The sequence below is a fragment of the Lipotes vexillifer genome, unplaced genomic scaffold, assembly GCF_000442215.2.
Source record: "Lipotes vexillifer unplaced genomic scaffold, Lipotes_vexillifer_v1.1 scaffold1400, whole genome shotgun sequence".
Taxonomy (NCBI): domain Eukaryota; kingdom Metazoa; phylum Chordata; class Mammalia; order Artiodactyla; family Lipotidae; genus Lipotes; species Lipotes vexillifer.
In genome coordinates, this window is record NW_006774288.1 from 301820 (window position 1) to 323481 (window position 21662).

At 31.9% G+C, this 21662-nt stretch overlaps 1 protein-coding gene across 1 annotated transcript in view; it reads left to right on the forward strand.

Moving 5' to 3' along the window:
• Positions 1–21662, forward strand: part of NCAM2 (neural cell adhesion molecule 2) — a 227056-nt gene that overhangs the window by 27910 nt on the left and 177484 nt on the right. Inside the window, exon 6 of the mRNA XM_007449094.1 lies at positions 20032–20149. Within this exon, the coding sequence (XP_007449156.1) occupies positions 20032–20149 (118 nt within the window). The remainder of the gene's footprint in view (positions 1–20031; positions 20150–21662) is intronic.

Genomic DNA, 21662 nt, shown 5'->3' on the forward strand with positions numbered 1-21662 from the left:
CTGTAGAGGGCCAGAAGATACTGTAATAATGAAAATTTTTAAAATTCCATGGAATCAAACAGTAACTAAAAGTTACTACCAACCTACCACCTGACATTGTGGAAATGATTAACCTTCAGTACAATTAATGTCTAAATTACTTTGGAGAGACATGCTCTGGATACTTATACTTTTACAAAAGTCATAGGATATGATGCAAATAAATAATAAAGGCAAGAGATATGGGTCATAAGTAACTTGCAGTATGAATAAAATACTGATATTGCTTCCTAAGTTACCCTTTAGTGCAGCCCATTTTGAAAAACAAAAATCGTGAATGGTTCTCTTGCTCTTTTGGTCGGCCACACTCTCACTGTCCTTTATTCCCAATTTTCTGATCAGTGTGGCCAGAGTTTTATTAGTTATATTGGTCTCTCAAAGAAACAGATTTAGTTTCATTGATTATTTTTTTTAATTTTACTTGTTTATATTTTATCAATTTCCAGTCTGATCTTTGTTGTTTTATCAGTGGTTTAACTTGATCTTCTTTTTATGTTTTTTTTTAATTTAAACCTCAAGGCACTGATTTGAATCTTTCTTCTATTCTAATGAATACATTTGATGCTCAAGAATCTGCTGTATGTACTGCTTTAATTTCCTTCCACAACTTTCAACATGTTGTGTACACTTTGCCATTCAGTTCAAAACATTTGTAATTTCCCTTTTATTATTTGTCCTATAGGTTATTTAGAATTGTGTTAGTTTCCAAATATTATACATGGGGATTTTTCAAATACTGTTCTGTCATAATTTCTAATTTTGTTCTATTGTTATCAAAAAGACACTTTTTTGATTTAGATCTTTTCAAATGTATTTCCTGTACAGTAGAACAGAAAGTGTAATCTGCTGGCTTGGTTGGAGTTTTGGTAACCATCAGTAGTTAGGGTCAATTGATAATGTTGATCTAGTCTTTTCTATCCTTTTTAACTTCTTGTCTACTTGCTCAATAAGTTTTTAAGAGGGGGCTGTTTACTCTCTAATGAAAGTATATAGATTTGTCTATTTTTCCTTGTAATTATAGCAGTTTCTGCTTCATGAGTTTGGAAGCTCTGTTATTATATGCATAGAAGTTTAGAATTATATCCTCTTGATGAATTGACTTCTTTTTTAATAAGAAGTGATCCTGTTTATCCTTAGTAATATTCTTTGCTCTGAAACCTACTTTGATATCAGTAAAATTAACCACCTTTCTTTTAATTAGCATTTCCATGGCATATATTTTTCCTTCCTTTTAATCTTAACCTTAACCTAATTGTTTCTCAAGGGCAGTATGTAGTTGGGTCTATTTCTTTTTTTGTATTAATTCTAACAGTCCCTGCCTTTGTATTGGAATGTTTACACAATTTATATTAAATATATTATTGATTTAGTTGGATTTAAGTCTTGCTATTCTTCTATTTTTCTTATCTGTTTTTTGTTCCCTTTTTCTTCTATTTCTGCCTTATTTAGATTTCAGAGTATTTTTAATCCATCATTAATTTTCTATTTTGGCTCATTAATTATAGTTTATTGTTCTGTTATTTTAGCAGTTGATTTTCACAGTCATTTTTCAAGTGATATAATACTATTTCACATATTGAATAATAATACTCTCTTCTAGCCCTTGTGCTGTTGTCATCAGATTTTTTTATATCAAATCATGTATTAGTTTTTTTTATTTCTGTGGTAACAAATTACTCCAGATTCAGTTGCTTGAAGCAATGCAACTTTATTATTTTCCAGTTTCTGTAAGTCAGAAATCCAAGTAGGCTCAGCGGGGATCTGCTCAGGGTATTAAAAAATATAATAATACTATAATTAGTTTTGCAATTTTTATAAAATCAAGGTGGTGGAAGGATTGTGTTCCTTGCTGCAGGCTCTTGGGAAGAAGCTCTTCTAAATATCATTTAGGTTGTCAGCAAAGTTCACCCTCTTTCCACTGTGGGATGGAGGTTCTCTTTCCTTGCTGTCTATCACCTGGCGGGGCTGTGCTTAGCTTTCAGAGGCCTCCCCCTGGGTTCTTCCTCCAATGCCAAAAACAGTGCCTTAAATGCTTCTCAGACCTGGAATATTTCTGACTTCCCTTCTGCTGCATCTCCTGACTTCCTCTTCCAGCTGGAGTTCTCTTTTTTTTAGGGCTCATTGATTGAATAATACAGGATACTCTTCCATTTCAATGTCTAGGATCTTAATTATATCTGCAAAGTCCCGTTGCCCTGTAACTTAATGTATTCATAGATGGCTAAGCTTAGGGCACTGACATCTTTGCAGAGGAGGGGACATTATTCTGTCTACCATATCTTCATACTATATGTTTCTTGTTGTTGCTGTTGTTGTTTTCTGCTTTAAATCATCAATTAGCTCTTAACATGGTTTAATTAATAAATAAAACAAGGCTTTTTACATCTATCTACATAGTTACCATTTCCACAGCACTTTATTTACGTGTATCAAGATTTCCAACTGGTGTTTGTTCCCAAATGCCTGAATGACTTTTTGTAGCATTTCTTACAGTGAAGGTCTGATGGGGATGATTAACTTCACCTACTGAATGTCTAAGAAAATGTTTATTTCACCTTCATATTTGAAATGAATGTTTGCTGGCTATAGAATTCTAAATTAACAATATTTTAAATTTCAGTAAATTAAAAATTCTGAGCCATTATTTTTGATCTGAGTGATTTCAGATGAAAAGTTTGTTCTCATTCTTATTTTGTGCTCTGGACATAAAGTGTACCACCCACTTGGTCCTTGCAGATTCTTGAATGTTCTTTATAACTTGTTTTAAGCAATTTGGATACAATATACCTTGGTGTAATTTTCTTCATTCTTGTACTTGGGTTTTCTTGACAAACTTGAGTTATACTTTTTACCAAATTTGGAAATGTTTTGGTCATTAGTTCTTCATATATTGTTTTTTGTCCCACACTCCTGTGAGACTCCAATTTCACATATTTGAGGCCACTTGAACTTATTCCACAGTTCCCAGATGTTCTGTTTTTTGTTTTTGTGTTTTTTTTCAGTTTTTTATTTTTTTTCTGTATTACTTTCGGGATAGTTTCTATTGCTATATGTTCAAGTTCATTAATCTTTTCTTCTGCAGTGTTTAATCTACTGTTAGTTGTATCTCATGTACGTTTGATTTCAGACACTAGTTTTAATATGTACAAATTTATTTTTTAATTATCTTCTAAGTCTCTGGCATGATCAATTTTTCTGTAGATTCTTGAACATATGGAATGCAGTTATAACAATTTGATGTTTTTGTCTAATTCTATCATCTATGTCATTTCTGGGTCAGTTTTGGTTGACTATTTTTTCCTCCCTCATCATGTCTCATGTTTCCTGCTTCTTTGCATGTTTCCTGCATCTTTTCATGTGCTTATTTCTCATTTGTATATCCTCTTGAGTGAAATGTCTCTTCATATCCTTCCCATGTTCTAATTGGATTTTTTCACTATTATACTTCAGGAGTCCTTTATAAATTCTATAAATGCATTTTTGCCTTCCAAACAGCCTCTTTAGTGATGTTTCTGTTCATCTTTTGCACATTTTCTTACTGTTGAACTTAGATTATTTTATATATTTGAATACAATTCCTTGCTCAGATTTGTGATTTGTAGGTTCTTTTTCCCTGCACTGTAGCTTATCTTTTCATTCTCTTAGTGTCATTCAGAAAGCAAGAAAAAAATTAATTTTGAAGTCCAATTATTAATCTTCTTTTATGGACCATTCTTTTGGTATCATGTCTAAGACGTCTACACCTAACCCCAAGTTACAAAGACTTTTTTCTCAAGTTTCTTCTAAACTTTTTATACTTTTATGTTTTAAATTTAGGTCTTTGATCCATTTGGGGTTCATTATTTTAATGCTTCAATGATTTTAATAAAGCACAGTCAGCCAGTGAGGCTGAGAATCCCCCTAAATGTTGCCTCCACGATCCACTCTAAAAAACTTCAGACCAGTTCAATAATTCACTTCAGGCAGTTCAATAATTAAGATTAGCCTTTTGGCTTTTTTTGTCTTCCAGAGTGGTAGTTTCTTATCTTCCTCACATGCATATAATGGGCCACTTTGTAGAAAACTTAACAGGACTCTTGTCTCACGCATTATTATTATTTTTTAATTGGGGTATAGTTGCTTTACAATGTTGTGTTAGTTTCTGCTGTACAATGAACTGAATCAGCTATATGTCTACATATATCCCCTCCCTCTGGCACCTCTCTCCCCCACCCATCCCACCCATCTAGGTCACCACAGAGCACTGAACTGAGCTCCCTGTGCTATGTAGCAGCTTCCCAGTAGCTATCTGTTGTACACTTGGCAGCGTATATATGTCAATCCCAATCTCCCACTTTGTCCCCCCATTCCCCCCTCCCTGTGTCCACATGTCCGTTCTCTGTGTCTGTGTCTCTATTCCTGCCCTGCAAATTAGTTCATCCATACTATTTTTCTAGATTCCACATATATGTGTTAATATATGATTGGGGCTCATTTTTATATAAGAAGTGAGTTCTGTGCTTCAATTCACCTATTTGCATATAGATATCCAATTGTTGAAAAGCCATTGTTAGAAGACTATCCTTTCTCCACTGAATTGCCTTTGCACTTTGTAAAATAAAACTTTTAAAACATAGTTGGATTATAGGCATCTATTTCTGGACTCTTCCATTCCACTAATCTATGTGTCTATCCCTGTACCATTAGCATACTGCCCTAATTACCATAAGTTTACATATACCTTAAAATCAAGTAGTATGATTTGTATAACTTTGCTCTTCTTCTACAAAAATGTTTTGCAAAATATAGTTTCTTTGCCTTCCATTTAAACTTTAGAACATGTCTGTCTACGAAACAATATACTGCTGAGATTTTCATTAGAATTCTATAGAGTCAATATCAGTTTTGGAAAATTTTATAATTTTTTTGTTGATTCTACAAATGCATGAACAAGGTATGTCTCTCCATTTATTAATGTATTTTGTTCTTTTGCTTCTTCATTTGACTTTTTGTAGTTTTCCACATTCAGATCCCATACATGAGTTTTGTTTGATTAGTATCTAAGCATTATGTTTTTGGAACTACTGATATGTTTTTTTTAAAAAAGAATTGGTTTCAGTTGTTTCTTGCAAGTATGTATATTGAAATATGATTTTTTGTGTATTTTTCTTATATTCTGTGACTGTACTGCGTACATTTTTTAGTTTTAGGAATATTTTTGTAGATTCTTGGATTTTCAATGAAAACAATAGTGCATCTGCAACTTGTATTAAAGTTATTTATTCTTTTCCAATTGTATGCTTTTTATTTTTATCTCATACTTATGACTGCATCTGCCTTCCAGTATGATGTTAAATAGGAGGGTTGAGTGAGGACTTCCTTACTTGTTCCCAATTTTAGAAAAAAAGTATTCATTCTTTTACCTGAATGCTGCCTGTTAGCTGGAAATTTTTGGCAAGATATCTTTTATCAGGATAAAGAAGTCTTTTCCATTCATGGCTTGTGAAGGGTTTTTATCTTGAATGGATGTTGAATTTTGTCAAATGCTTTTTCAGCATCAATTCACATTATTGGATAATTTTTCTTCTTTAAACTGTTAATAAGTTGAATTATATTAATTGATTTTTCAGTATCATGCCAGTTTTACAATTCACAGAATAAACCCCACTTGACGGTGATGTATTTTTTTTGTATGTGTATTGCAGAATTTTGTTTTCTAAAATTTCATTGAATACATTTGTGCTTACCTAAATGAGTGATATTGGTTTGTGTAGTTTTCTTTTCCTGTACTGTCTTTGGTTAAGTTATCCTTATAATGCTGGCCTCATAAAATGAGTCAAGAAATATTCCCTCCTCATGTTTTTTTAAAGAGATTGTGTAGAAATTGTATTGTGTAGAAATTGTATTATTTCTTTAACTTTTTGATAAAGTTCAGAGGATAAACAATCTGCTTCTATAGATTTTTTTTCCAGAAGTATTTTAACCACATATCACATTCTTTTAGTAGTTAAAGAACTATTTGAGTTACCTATTTCATCTTGAGTTAGTTTCACTAGTTTGTGATTTTCAAGGAAACGTTCCATTTCTTCAGCATTGTTGAATTTGTTTACATAGGCTTGTCTGTATTATTCATTTTTTAAAATTCTTTTACTGTATGTTGCATCTGTAGTGAAATACCTTCGATTCCTGATATTAGCAATCTGTGTTATCTCTCCTTTTATCCTGGTGAGTCTTGCTGGAGGTTTATTAATTGTATTGATCTTTGGAAGAATCTTCATTGGTTTCTTTGAATTCTCCCTTGTTTGTTTTCTGTTTTTTTATTTTACTGATATCTGTTCTTATTTGCAGTATTCTTTTTTCCTTCTGTTTGATATGGATTTATTGTGCTTTTCTTTTTCTAGTTTCTTAGATTGGAAGTCACAAAGAGTGATTGTGAATTCATCTAATTCTTGTTTCCGTTCTGTCAGTTTTTGCTTCATATACTTTTTTGTGAGATGAATGCACATGTAAAGATTGTCATTTTTCTTCCTTTGGAAAATTGGCTCTTTTATCATTATGAAGTATTCCCCTTTATATCATGTAATTTTATTTGCTCTGAAATCTACTTTGTTTGATATTAACATAGCTACTCCAACTTTCTCTGGATTGGTGTTTGAATGATATATATTTGTCCATTCTTTTACTTTTAATCTACCTATATTATTATATTTTAAGTAGCTTCCTTATAGAGAACATACAGTTGAGTTAATTACTTTATTCATTCTGATAGTATATATTTTTTAATTCATGAGATTAGACCATTTACATTTATCTTAGATCTGCAATTTTTGTTTTGATTTGTTTTCAGTTTATTCTTTCTGTTTTCTATCCTTCTATTTCCCCTTCTCTGCCTTCTCCTGGGTTTTGTGAATATTTTTAGTGTTCTATTTTATTTTATCTATTATGTTTCTGTCTATACATTTTTCTGTTTTTTTGTGATTGTGCCTGCTATTGTGAATATGATGTGCCTCTTTAACTTAGAGCCAATGTTTTACCACTATAATTGGATTGTAAAAATTGTAGTACCGTATAGATCCTTATACTCCTCTCTTTATGTCTTAGTAGTCTTCTATATTACATTCGAATTTAGTGAAAACCTTGTAGGCAATGTTAAGCGTTTTTATTTCAATCATTGACTGTATTTTGAAGAATTCAAGGGGAGAATAGTCTATTATATTTACCTAGATATTTAACATTTCTCCTGCTCTTTCTTCATCCCTGAACTCTCATGTTTCCTCTGATAGAATTTCTCTTTGTATGAATTTCTCTTTTGTCTGAAGAGGTCCCTTTAGCAATTGTTTCAGATCAGGTTTACTGGCAGACATTGTATTACTCATCCTTTTATCTGAGAACTATAATGTCTTTACCTTTATTTGTGAAAGATATCTTTGCTGAACACAGAACTTTATTTTGACAGATCTGTCTTTTTTGACACTTTAAAAATATCATTTCACCTTCTTTTGGCCTCCATTTGTTTCTGATAAGAAATCCACAGTTATTTGAATTATTGTTGTACTATAAATAACACACTTTTGTGTTTGTATGTCTTTAGTTTTTAGCAGTTTGATTATGACACACCTGCAGCATGAATGTCTTTGGACTTATCTCTTTGGGTTTCAAGGCTACAGCTGGTTTTGAATCTGTGTTTTCAAATCTTTTGCCAATCTTGGAAGTTTTCAGACATTAGTTCTATAGATACATATACATATGTATACATATACAAATGTAGATGCATACATTTTCTATGATGTTTATTTCTCCTTTCCTTCTTAGATTTGATGACATTTTGGTGTTGTCTCATAGGTTCCTGAAGCTTTTTTTTTTTTTCTTTCTTTAATATTTTCTCCTTCTGTTTTGAAGATTGGACAATTTTTATTGGTAATTCGTCAAGTTCAGAAACTCTTCCCTCTGTCATATCCATTTATCACACCCATGAATATCTTTGTTATTATAAATTTGGTTCTAATATTTATTCATTTATTTTTAATATACTGTGTGTCTTTACGGGAACTGTCTTTCCATTTATTCTGAGGTGGTTCACCCTTACCCTTTGGAAAATGTTTAAAATAGCTACTTTAAAGTAGTTTTTAGATAATAAAGCATGTTTCAATATGTCACTGGCATTTAACACTAACATGAGATTTTCCTACTTCTACATAGGCCAACATTTTTTAGATTATATCCTGGATTTTGAATATTATGAGATTCTGGGTTTTATTTCAGTTCTTTGGAGAATGTTGATACTTTTATTTTCACAGGCAATCAATTGATTTAAATTCAGACCACTTACTGTGACCAGCCTTCTGTGGTTTGTGGATTCAAAATCAGTTTCATTTTCAAAACTTTTGCACTAATTTTCAGATCTGTCTCACATATGAACCAATGGCCATTCCAGGACCTGTGGGGGTAGGATGTCTCTTAATTCAGTTCTCGACGTCTTTGTGCTGTTTAAGATTACATCCACACATTGATAGCTCAGGGCTGAGCTCAAGATTTCGTAAATAACTTGATGTGGTTCCTTTTCCAAGCTCTTCCTACTTTTTTTTTTTTTTGCGGTACGCGGGCCTCTCACTGTTGTGGCCTCTCCCGTTGCGGAGTTCAGGCTCCAGAAGCGCAGGCTCAGTGGCCATGGCCGACGGGCCCAGCCGCTCCGTGGCACGTGGGATCTTCCCGGACCGGGGCACAAACCTGTGTCCCTTGCATTGGCAGGCGGACTCTCAACCACTGTGCCACCAGGGAAGCCCTCTTCCTACTGTTGTATCTCTCACCTACTTACCTATTTTTGAGTCTTCATTTTTCAGTCCTATAATCAGAAAACTGGGGTTTATTTATCCCCTCTCTACCACCAGTGTGCCCTCATTCAGGGTCAGTTAGCCAGAAGAAAGAGAAAGATAAGAGCAGTAGATATATCTGCTTTGCTATCTTGGGACCATAACTCTTCTGATAAAAGAGGAAGATGGCCCTGTCTCAGACAGACACTTACAAGCTCCCTCCCTGCTGCCATTGTCACTACCAGGAGACCTCTTTCCTGCTTGTTGAACCTGAACTAGAACGCTTCTCTTGGACCTCTCTCAGGCCACACTGATTCTCAGTTCTGAGTTTTGGACTGCCTTCAGGGATTCTGAAGAAAAAAAATAAAATGGTTCTCTGATAGATTGTCTCCTAGTATTTCAAATTCTAATATTTTTCTATTAGCAATATGCCTGCTACCATTTATATTTCAGAATCCTCAAACAGATTATCCATGTGTGTTGTCTAAGTGTTAAAGGCAAATTGAGTGATAGAAACAAATGTAGAGAAGTTTCTCCAATTTACCCAGAACTGGAACTCTGTAATATTATTTTTAATCTTATTGACATGTATGAGATCCGGGTTTTTTCCTCATTTCTTAACTCTAAAGAATTATTAAAGACATTAACAGGAATGGTGTACAGCAGCTCATTTTTGATTGCTACTCTATCACTCCAGTGTTACTCAGAATATCTAGCTCACATTTTAGGAATAAGCTCAGGCTACTTATTGAATTTTGACAGTAGTATATTTAAGATCAAATATTTCTAACTTAGTTGAGGAAAAATTAAAAGACTTATAGGGGAAAAAATAAAAGAGGCTTCAACTCTTCCTTTCTGTTATCACAGATGAAAATTATGTTGAGCTTACAAAACATAATTATGTAGGTCTTTAAAAAAAGGAAAAAAAAAAAAATAAATTAAAAAAATAAAATAAAAAAATGTAATAGTAACTTCCCAAAATTATGAGCTATATAATCATTTGATGATTTCTTCTGTTATCTGCTCAGATATTATAGTAAACTGACAAGTTTTCAATAGAAAGATAACCCTTTCTCTCCAGCATCTCCACCCTCATTCAACATTACTTTCATTCCTACTACATAAATGAGCCAAAGAAGGGTCCTTTATATTGGTGCTAATGTGGTTTTCTTCTTCAGAGCAGGCTGGGGCCATTAGCTCAAAAACCTCACTAGCACCAAATTCAAAATTTTGTGTATTTTATATTTAAAATCCAGTGGTTTTAAATATAGCCCCAAATAAGCATATTTTAACCATTTAAAATCAGCTTGCTTTGCACACCCTTCAAAACTGCACCCACCTTCTGCTAGCCACAGATAAGACTAACTCTGTACCTATGCAGGATCCCAAGTTACTGCTGCACTCTGGAGCTCTCCAACTGAAAGACACCATGCCATGCTGATGAGTGACATCACATAGACACATAAGCTCAAGTTCCACTTTCTCTGAGGAATTTTCTTGCTCTCCTCCCCTTTAGGGACATGGGTGGTGTCCCAAAACACACACACACACACACACACACACACACACACACACACACACACACACACAGTCTCTGGAAGGTCTCCTGCTGTGAATAACTTATCCTCTCATGCAACCTGTCCAAGTGGCACCCAAATAAAGCCCATTGTGTACTGCTGCCACCTTGTTGTGTCTTTTTTCTTGATCAGTCCTGAAACCCTTGAACTCACACTTCCCAACAGATATTTTTCTCTAGAATTTCTCAAACGTGATATTAATTCTCTAGGAATATGTTCTGAAACTATATCCATTTAGATTAATCTTAAACATATATTATGGCTTTTATTTTAAATTTATTTTTTCTTAGCAGTTTTATATGACTTCTCTTTAAATGCTAATTTAAATTACTAAATTGTGTTCCACCTCATTTTGTTTCCCAGATGATCACAAAAATTTTTGTTTTAAGAACTCTTTTACTCTTGTAAAATTATTGACAATCCCCAAAAGGTTTGTTTATATTTTTATCTATATAGATATATAGATATACATCATATTATATTGTACATGGAAACTGAGACTTTTTAAAATATTTAATTCATTTAAATTTTAAAAAGTTAATTTATTATTTGTCAAAATAATAATCATGCTAATCTAAATGTATTTACGAAAAATAACTACATTTTGAAAAATAGTGAGAGTGGCTTCATGTATTTTTACATTTTTGTGAGTTTCTCTAATGTGTGCCTGAACAGAAGACAGGTTGATTCTCATATTTCCAGCTGCAAACTTTTGTGTTATATTTTTGAATGTGAGAAAAGGAATCTTTTAGATAAAGAGATTATTGAACTTTTCCTGCATTAGCGTAACCAAATAACTTACATTCGCAGGAGAAACTCTATCATCACATAGACACATGTTGGACGAGAGAGGGCCTTGTAGATTCTCTAACTGGGTGTTGGGGACCTCAGGTGTTCTTGAAACATCCTTTGAGGACCTCTCCTATAAAATATTGTTAATCATAAAATGTACACTGAAAAAGGACAAAAATGGCCAACTTTAATGGTGAAATTTTTCATCAAGATGTCTGAAATCTTTGGATTTGTTTTGAGCTGATGGATCTTCCATATTAATGCTCGCCTTTTATTTAATTATTACCTCTTATGGTGGAAACAAAAGAAAATGAAAGTAATGTTGTCCATGCTTTCAATTGCAATTTTTCACGTGACTTTTCCTTAATAAGATTTTATTTTGGGGTTATATTGTTTGTAGACATTCAACTATAAATTAAATTTCTTAAATTATATGAAAATTATTAATTTCAGTTTTTATTGTTTTATTTTCTTATTTCCTCATTTATATTTTTTGGTTATAAAAATAATCCATTGTTGAAATAGAATATTGCATAATTACCACCAAGGGTAATTTGGAACATCTAATTTAGTCTTTAGTCAAAATTATATATTAATTTACCTTTTGACAAATCAATTTTACTTTGGGATAATTAGTTGCAGCATTGATTGCAGAAGATAAAGATTTTAATAGGTAGCTCTTTGGTCATACATACGGGTGACCAATAGTTCATCCACAGGGTAGAAGACTGTGCAATTTGAACAAGTGTGAAGAAATTCTTTATGTAGTGACATTACTATATCCCTTACATGTATCATTAACTTGAGAATAAAAACATGGTACAGAAAAAGGTATAGTTTGTAAAAGGAGAAAGGAAACAAAAATGTGTGATAATATTTGCATAAAGAAATATAAGTAATTAATAAACTGGTTAATGAGGAAAGGGTTTAGGTCAAGAATTCTGCGTGTATCTTTTTATTTTATTGTATTTTTGAACCCATGAATATGATCTATTTTAAAAGTCAAATTAAAAGAACATAAAAATCAGATTTATTTGGCAAAATCTTGAAAAATACAGAAAAGCATAATGATGATAATGTACCAAATGTTCAGTTAACATTTTCTCAGTCTTTTGTACTTGTCCACTGAAGGTAATATTTATTTGCCACCGTTTCTCAGGCTTTCATATTACGGTTCACTAAGAATGGAATTTAAGATGGCAATGGAAACTTTTCCCTTGAAATTTTTTTAAAGCAACATAATAGGCCAATTTGATCCTCACTATCTTTTAATATGATGGATCAAACATAACTCTTACTGCTTTCCTCAGATAGGTTTGATTTTAAAACTCAGTGCTCATCAGATAATTTTAATTGTTACTGATTTACTGTATTCACAAATTAGGAACAAATATGTGGAAAACACCTGCCAGTTAGTTATTAATTCTAAATCAAGTACATTAAAAATATTGCTTGATTCTGTAGCAAGGCAGTAATACTAAGTATGCTGACACTCAAGATTGGAAACCACTGACTACATTTATATGAAAAGAACTAACTACATGCATTGATCAATGAGCTAAATTTTCTTTCAAAATGAAAGTTTATAATTAGTTAGCTTTTTTATGTTAATCACTTGATATTTTGTATGTGTTTTGAGTTCAAAAAAAAACTTAGTTCTATTAAATAGCACTTTAAATTGACCAACTTCATAAATATGAAGTGGAAGATTAATGCAAGTAACAAGAACCAATATTAATGAAAATTAAGAAAGGACAGGTGATATAATAATCTATGAGGCAGTAGTGAAGAGCAAAACAAACAAAAATAAAACAAATAAAGTTAAAAAACATGAATATTTGACATCGTTGATGCCTGATATAACCATTGGAAAGTAACAACATCAAAATCATGATGGAAATGCATTTTATATAATTTAAATCTTATTGCATAAGGAGTGTCTATGTCATATTAAAACACCATTCTTTTTTACTACATGATATTATAAGCAATTGGTGTATGAAAAATTGCTGAAGAGGTAAGTTGCAAAATGAAGATACTTGCTTTCTTATCAAAGGAGGAGTCTTAGAATTAAACTGAAAAAAATGCAATTTTCTAGCATCCTTGAGTAATATGAATCAGCTTTGCAAATGTGGTTTCCTAGTTGTTTCACTTTTACCTGTCTTCATTGTTTATACGCAATAGAAAGAACCATATGCTGATGAAGGCATGGAAAGACCTGAGGAAAGAAACTAAATTATTTTCCATATACACTGAGAATAGCACTATAGAATGTTAAAGCTACAAGGTACTTTGGTGTTAACCTGGTCCATCTAGTCTCTTGGCCAGGGCCTGAGATATCTTATGTTACTTTCCTTTTACATTGCTTCAATTTTGTGGTAAAATGCACATAACATAAAATCAACCAGTTTAACCATTTTTTAAATGTACAGTTAGGTGGTATTATATACACTCGTAAGGTTGTGCACCAGTCACTACCATCCATCCTCATAACTCTTTGCATATTGCAAAACTGAAACTGTATGCTCATTTAACAGTAACTCCCATTCACCTCTCCCTCCAGCCTCTAGCAACCACCATTCCACTTCCTGTATCTGTGTTTTTGACTACTCTAAGTGCACAATAAGTGGAATCATAGAGTATTTGTCTTTATGTGACAGATTTTTTCACTTAGCATAATGTCCTCAAGGTTCATCCATGTAGATATACTACAATTAGTTAGAATTTTCTTTTCTTTTTTGAGGCTGGATAGTATTCCATTTTATGCATATACAAGATTTTGCTTATCCATTTATTAATCTATGGACATTTGTATTGCTTCCACTTTTTAAATATTATGGATAATGCTGCCATGAACATGGATGAGCAAATATCTCTTTGAGGCCTTGCTCAAAATCCTTTTGAGTATATACCCATAAGTGAAATGGCTGGATCACATGGCAATTGTATTTTTAATTTTTTGAGGAACCACCATACTGTTTTCCATTTTCCATTTTACCAATAATGCAAAAAGTTCCAATTTCTCCACGTCCTCACTAACGCTTGCTATTGTATTTTATTTTTTTAATAGTAGCCTTCCTATTAGATATGAAGTGGTATTTCACTGTAGCTTTGACTTGCAGTTCCCTAAGGAAGCTGTTGAGGATCTTTTCATGTGCTTATCTGCCATTTGTGCATCTGCTTTGGATAAATGTCTATTTAAGTCCTCTTGCTCATTTTTGAATTGGGTTATGTATTTTTTTTGTTGCTGAATTTTAGGAGTTCATTATCTATTCTGGATGTTAATCCCTTATCAGATATACAATTTTTAAATATTTCCTCCATTCTGCATGTTGCCTTTTTACTCTCTTTTTTTGTTGTTTTTGCCTACACCTTTGGTATCATATTGAAGAAAACGTTGCAAAATCCAGTGTCATGAAGCTCTTGCCTTATATTTCTTCCTAAGAGTTTTATAGTTTGTAGGTCTGATTCTTTCTGAGTTAATTTTTGTATAGTGTCCTCTTATAATCCTTTTCTATTGCTTTGGAATTGTTAATATTGTTTTGTTTCTGATTTTAATTATTTGAGTTTTATCTTTTTAAATCTTAATCCATCTAGCTAAAGTTTTGTAAATTCTGTTGATCTTTTTAATAAACCAACTTATGGTTTCATTAATTTTGTCTATTATTTTCTATTCTCAATTAAAAAATATTTGTTCTAATATTTATTATTAATTTTCTTCTGCTAGCTTGTGTTGTGTTTATTCTTTTATTCTAGTTCTTTACATTAAGATTAATTTTTGACATAACATATGAGCTTTCCTGGGGAATGTCCTACATGCTCTTGAGAAGAGTTGTTTACTCTCTTTTTTTGGATAGAGTATGCTGTATATATGTGAGAACTAGTTGGTATATTGTGTTGTATAAGTCCTCTATTTTCTTACTTATCTTCTCTCTGGTCATTCAATACATTATTGAGACTGTATTGTTGAAGTCTCCAACTATTATTGTAGGACTATTTCTTCCTTCAATTATGTCAGTTTTTGCTTCATGTATTTTGATGGTCTACTATTAGGAGCATAAATATTTATAATTGTTATATTTTCTTGCTATATTGAAACATTTGTTAATATACAATGTTTTTTTCCTCTTATAAACTTTTTGATTCAAAGCCTATTTTGTCTATTTGTATAGTCACCCCTTCTCTTTTTTGGTTATTATATCTTTATCTTTTCACTTTCAATCTATTTGTGTCTTCATTACTGACAGTGAATCTCTTATAGATAGGACATAATTTTATCATGTGTTTTTAGCCATTGTGCCAATCTCTGTTTGTTTATTGAAAAATTTAATCTATTTCCATTTAAGTAATTATTGATAAGGAAGGACTTCTGTCATTTTGCTGTTTTTCTAAATGTCTTATAGATTTTCTTTTCTCTCATTTCCTACATTACCATCTTCTTTTTGTTTAGTCAATTTTTTGTAGTGAAACTTTAAAATTCTTTTCTCATTTCTTTTTGTGTATATTCTATACTTATTTTCTTTGTGGTTATTGGTGGTATTGCATTTAATGTCCTAAAGTTATAACACTCTATTTTAAATTTATACTAACTTAACTTCAATAAATATAAAACACTCTGCTCCTTTAAAGCTTAACTCCATTCCTTTTGGTTGTTGATATCACAAAATTACATCTTTATGCATTTTATGTCTCAAAACATGAACTGACAATTCTTTAAATTGCATTAGTCTCTTAAATTATGTAGAAAACAAAATCTGGAATTATAAGACATAGTTAAAATCATACTAATATCTTTTTAAAATATATATTAGTCTCAAATCATGTAGAAAAAAGTGCAGTTACAAACTGTTGTTACAGTACTACTAGCTTTTTTATTGCCCATGTATTTACCATTATTGAGCTCTTTCTTTATATGGCTTTGAATTACTCTCTAGTGTCCTTTTATTTTATCTTGTAGGACTCCCTTGAGCATTTCTTGCAGGGCAGGTCTAGTGGTAACAAACTCCTCCAGCTTTTACTTATCTGAAATGTCTTAATTTCTCCCTCACTGTTGAAAGACAGTTTTCCAGGATATAGGTTTCTTGGTTGACGGTTTTTTTTTTTGTTTGTTTGTTTGTTTTTAGCACTTTCAATATATCCACCCACTACCATCTGTCCTCCAAAGTTTTTGATGCAAAATCTGCTGATAATTACTGAGGATCCCTTGTTTGTGATGAGTCACTCTTCTCTTGCTGCTTTCCAAGATTTTCTCTTTGCCTTTGCCTTTTGAAAATTTCATTATAATGTGTCTTGACCTGGTCCTCTTTGAATTCATCTTAGTTGTAGTTTGTTGAGCTTCTTGGATGTTTATATTCATAGCTTAACTTTTCAGCCATTGTTTCTTCAAATATTCACTCTGTCCCTTTCTCTCTCACTTCCCTTCTGGGACTCCCACTGTGTGATTGTTCGTCTACGTGATTATGTTGCACTGGTCCTTTAGGCTGTATTCACTTTTCTTCAATCTTTTGTTTTTCTGTTTCTCAGATTCAAGAATTTTCATTGCCTTATTTCGTATTCACTGATTCTTTCTTCTGCTTACTCAGATTTGCTTGTGAATCCCTCTAATGAATTTTTCATTTCAGTGATTGTAATTTTAAGATTCAGAATTTCTTTTTGGCTTTTTTTTAGGTTTTCTATATCTTTATAGGTATTTCCATTTTCTTCATATATTGTTTCCTTGAGTTTTTACACTTCTTTCTTGAGTTCTTTGAGCATCTTTTAGACAGTTATTTGAGTCTTTATCAAGCATATCTGCCCTCAGGTCTTTTTCAGGGACAGTTTCTATTGATTTAGTTTTTCTTTTGAATGGGCCATACTTTCCTATTTCTTTGTATGCCTTGTGATTTTTTTTTTTTTTTCTGAAAACTGGATATTTGAACATAATAAGTGCTTCCTATGGAAATCAGATTCTTTCTCAATCCCAGGGTTTACTGTTACTGGTTATTATTATTATTGAAGGCTGTCTGTATGCCAAAGATCAGCCTGAGATGTAAACTTAAGGTATCCTCAGGTATTTTCTAAGCGTACACCTTTCCCTGGACATGCATGGTCACTTTCTAATATTTCCATTATATGCAGTTGTTTTTGAATGTCTTAGTCTTTAATGTCTGGCTCCGAAAATGGTAAAAAGAGAAAAATGAAGGGGGGACTAAAAGAATGAGAGTTCATTAAATCCCATGGATCCCACAGTTGTGGAAGGTGTAACAATAATGGCCACTACCTCTTCATCTGCACCTCTGTGATCAAAAGCATCAGTCAGTGATCAGTGCACAGATCCTTGATATCTGAATGACAAAGTTCTTTTTGCCTATCCTGGATTTCTTTGTGCAACCTACTCTAAGAACATATGCACAGCTTCCTGCCTCAGATGGAGAGGGGGATAGGTAGCTGCCAGTGTACTAACAGCTGAAACTGACCAGTATTAACAATAGTTTATCTTCCATGTCTTTGCCTGGAAGTTGCAAGCATTCAATAGACTCCACAGTTTCAAGATAGATACATTAGACAGATTCTGACAGTGCAAGTTGCTGTGTAGGTGTGGAGACAGATGCCTGGTATTTCCTACTCTGCTATCTTCCCCAAGTCCTCTCTTATGTGAATGTCTAAGTGTCTTGCAGGCTTAAAAGTAAAAACAAGAAAAGGTAATTATGAAAAGGCTGAATCTTATGATTAGCAGTCCTCTGCCAGTTAAAGGATCTACATGTGAATATATTTGATGATATACATTTAGGACAGGTCTGAATAATCAATAAATTAGAAAAGAGTTGCTTTCCCGACAATGGTAGAGTGGAGTTTGTTATCCCTATCCTGAATGAATTTGTAGAAATTATTGGTATTTGTTAATCAGAACCATATAAGTATTTCATGGTTAATACTGTATTCTTTATCTTCCAAAAAACATTTGAAGGAAAGTGGGTGGAGAAAAAGACTGCAAGACATAGAAGACACATTCTCTACACATCCCCATGCTTCTTGAAGCTAAAATATACAAACAGAAACTTACAAAGGATTGACTACTTAATGGGTACAGAACATAAATCTTGGTAAAGTTATTAAAACTGGACATTTCAGATATAGTCAAATGCCAAAAGTATTTTTAAAAAGATAAAATAGAGTAGATGCTGGTCTTATGAGAAAAAAGTAATCAGATGAAATATAATTGTTACCTCTTTTAAAATTATTTAATCCAACTCAACAGTGAGTTCAGAAGCAATAAGGTAATATATGTAAAAGTGCTGTACAGTTGAAACAGTAGCTAACAAACTGCCTGAACATCTTGACATCTGAACTAGTGAAAACCTCTGCAGATTTTGATGCTATTTTTCTTCAGAATAGTTCTAGAATTACTCTTCAAAGTACCTCAACGTATCTAAACATGTAATATTAATATTTTTCTACAAATCTACACTACAATAAGAACACATATGTCCTTAGCAGAGTTAACATATCATAAAACACAGAGATTAAGATTTGTTAATTCTTAGAGATTATCCAGCATATACAGTTCACTTTATAGATAATAAAATTATGATAAAGAATAAATAACTTGTTTAGGTTAGTAATAGTAACAGGACAAGAACTGGAACATATGGATCTCTGTTTGAAAATGTTTCTATCTTCATGAATACTATAGAATACTATAGTCAAATTTCAATGACTTAAAATGCAGAGTTAACATCTGAAAAAGAAAAGTCCATCCTACTGTAATACTAGTAATTATTATGTTACTTTACAGACAGCATGACATGTCATGCACCTTGTATCTAAATTCATAAAGGCAGAAACTTGATTAATTATGCTTAATTACTAAGATACATATCAGTTCCTATCCCCACCGTCAATTGTGATAATCAACATCAGTGTTGACCTGAATGCTATTGTAGAGATATTTAATTAAAATCACATTTCTAAATGCCTGTCTGGTCATGTTGTTTAGGATATGTAAAATCAAATATATTAAATAATTAATTTTAGGAATATCATTTCATCATATCAATTGAAAAATCATAAAAGTGTACATTAAATAAAAATTTATGCTTTACTTTGAAATTTTAGCTTCTGTTATGGATGTCATTGATTTGTTTATTGCAAACAGTGCATTTCAGTAACAGTTTCAACGTGTTCAAAATGTGCAACATATACAGTTTTTACAATGTAATTAGTTAGAAATTGGGGAAGCTTAATTTTAAAATTGAATTGTTCATGAAAATCTATTTCATACTCTCTATGGATTGAGCAGGTTCTCTTCATAAAATGTTCTATAGTTGTTTGAAGAAATTAAGTGTACTTAATCAGAAAGAACATTATGGTTTGACACTTAATTTGAAAGCCCTGTCTTGAATGCTTGCTTATAGAAGTACATACACTGATGAGAACCCAAATAGGAAATCCATTTATGCTCCAAGTAGATCTCAGTATTTATGTAAGTCAGGGTGGTATTGTCTGTCTTTCTGTAAGAAATAGTTCATAAAAGTGTGTGTATGTGTAAATATATATATATATATATATATATATATATATTTGCTAAAATGTCTAGTTTATTTTTAGTCTAGTTTTATAGATTAAAAATAGTAAAACAGCATTACAGTGAATTATCTAATTATTGTATATTAGAAGGCAGATCAGTGATTTTAGTCATTTTACTATGCAACCAAGTCAGTCCTCTTGATATAAGTGCAGAAGTTGTAAAGCTTAGCTTTAAAAGAAAAAAAAAAAAAAAAAACAGTAAAAATGTCCCAGTGGTGTTGGTAAAATGTTTTTCATCTCTATTTAATCTACATTCATCTGTTTTTCAGTGCCACCAGCAATCACAATGCCTCAGAAATCCTTTAATGCCACAGCAGAGAGAGGAGAGGAGATGACATTTTCCTGCAGAGCCTCTGGCTCTCCTGAGCCCACCATTTCCTGGTACAGGTAGGTTATGCACCCACATCCCTTTGGCTTGTGTCCATAGTCACGCTTCTGGAAAAATATTTACAGTCTTATCATTCTGTCCAGAATGGAAACATTGTTTATGAATTTCAGTTGAAAATGATTTTTGTTTTCAGTTAAGTTGGTTAAATTAACTTGTTAAAGAGAGCAACAGAATGATTTAACACAAGTCAAAGGCTGTGCTCATAGCCCTGGTCATTTTATCTAAAAGGCATGTTTCTGGCCAAAATAGACCCAGGAGCCCTGTGACAAATGCAGCCATTTTATTGTTCCTACTAGAGAGTACCCACAAGTGGGAATTCTAGTATGGATGGCACCACTGTTGTATGTATACAAAATTATATTTTATTAAATATAATTGTAATTTTATTTGTGTACCATATTATTACAGAAAAAGCTAGTTGTGTAGAGTTAAATTTCAATAAATTTAATGTTATGTAACAAAATGTTCAAATGAATAAATTCTCTAAATCTATTGTTTTACAGTTTACTTTTTTTGAATTTTTAAATGCTATTTGATTTCTATTAACATCAAACAGATATCAAAATATTCCACTCTTTTAGGTTGTGTCTCACACTGTTAAAAGGGAGACAATTAAAGTTTAAAAATGGACAGTTTTTAAATATGTATTAGTTATTAATTGAGGTTACTACTCAAGCAAATCTGTAAATATTTATAGAATCACTTCTATACTGCATAAATCATATACTATAAGAATAGTCACAAGAAAACAATTAGAAATTTATATTCAAATTGGCAAAAGTGTCCATAATAAGGATTAGGTTTAAAAAAAAAAATTAAGGAGAATAATTGAAATTCAAAACTATTTTTTTATTACTTTCTGAACATTTACTGATACTATCTTCAAGTTTCAAACCTTTATCACTTTAACATAGCAGGTAGCAATAAACAAGATATTTCTTCAGACAGGTGTTCCTAGAAGTTCTTTGCAGACAATAATTCCTTTCTGACTCACTGTTGGTAGTTTTAAAGGAATTACACATCAAGCATTAACACATTCACCCTAGATAATTATCATGTATCTCAGAGACTTCTGGTTTCTAGTGTGTATCCTTAACAGTCAATATTAGATCTAATCACATCAAGGAAAAGCTCCTGGATCATTCATTACAATGAACAAATATTGGTCTAGAGTCTTATCCTCATCATTTTATCTTTCCGGAGAGACTGACTTTCAGTTTAGACTATTTTCTTAAAGTTTAACATTTGTTTAAAATTCTCATATGTAAGTGGAAATATAATTATCATACAGACTAGAATAAATCAGATTCAGAGGCTAATATAATTGGATAATTTACATTCATGATTTTGCACTTCCATTTTTTCATATGGCATTAGCCTCATCGTTTGAATGGAATAAAATAATAATTATTCTAGTAGCTGGATATATAATATGTGAGAATGGGAGTATGTGATAGTGTTCTTAACAGAGGTAAAATTGGTATCAGAGCGAAGTTTTCATTGTGACATATT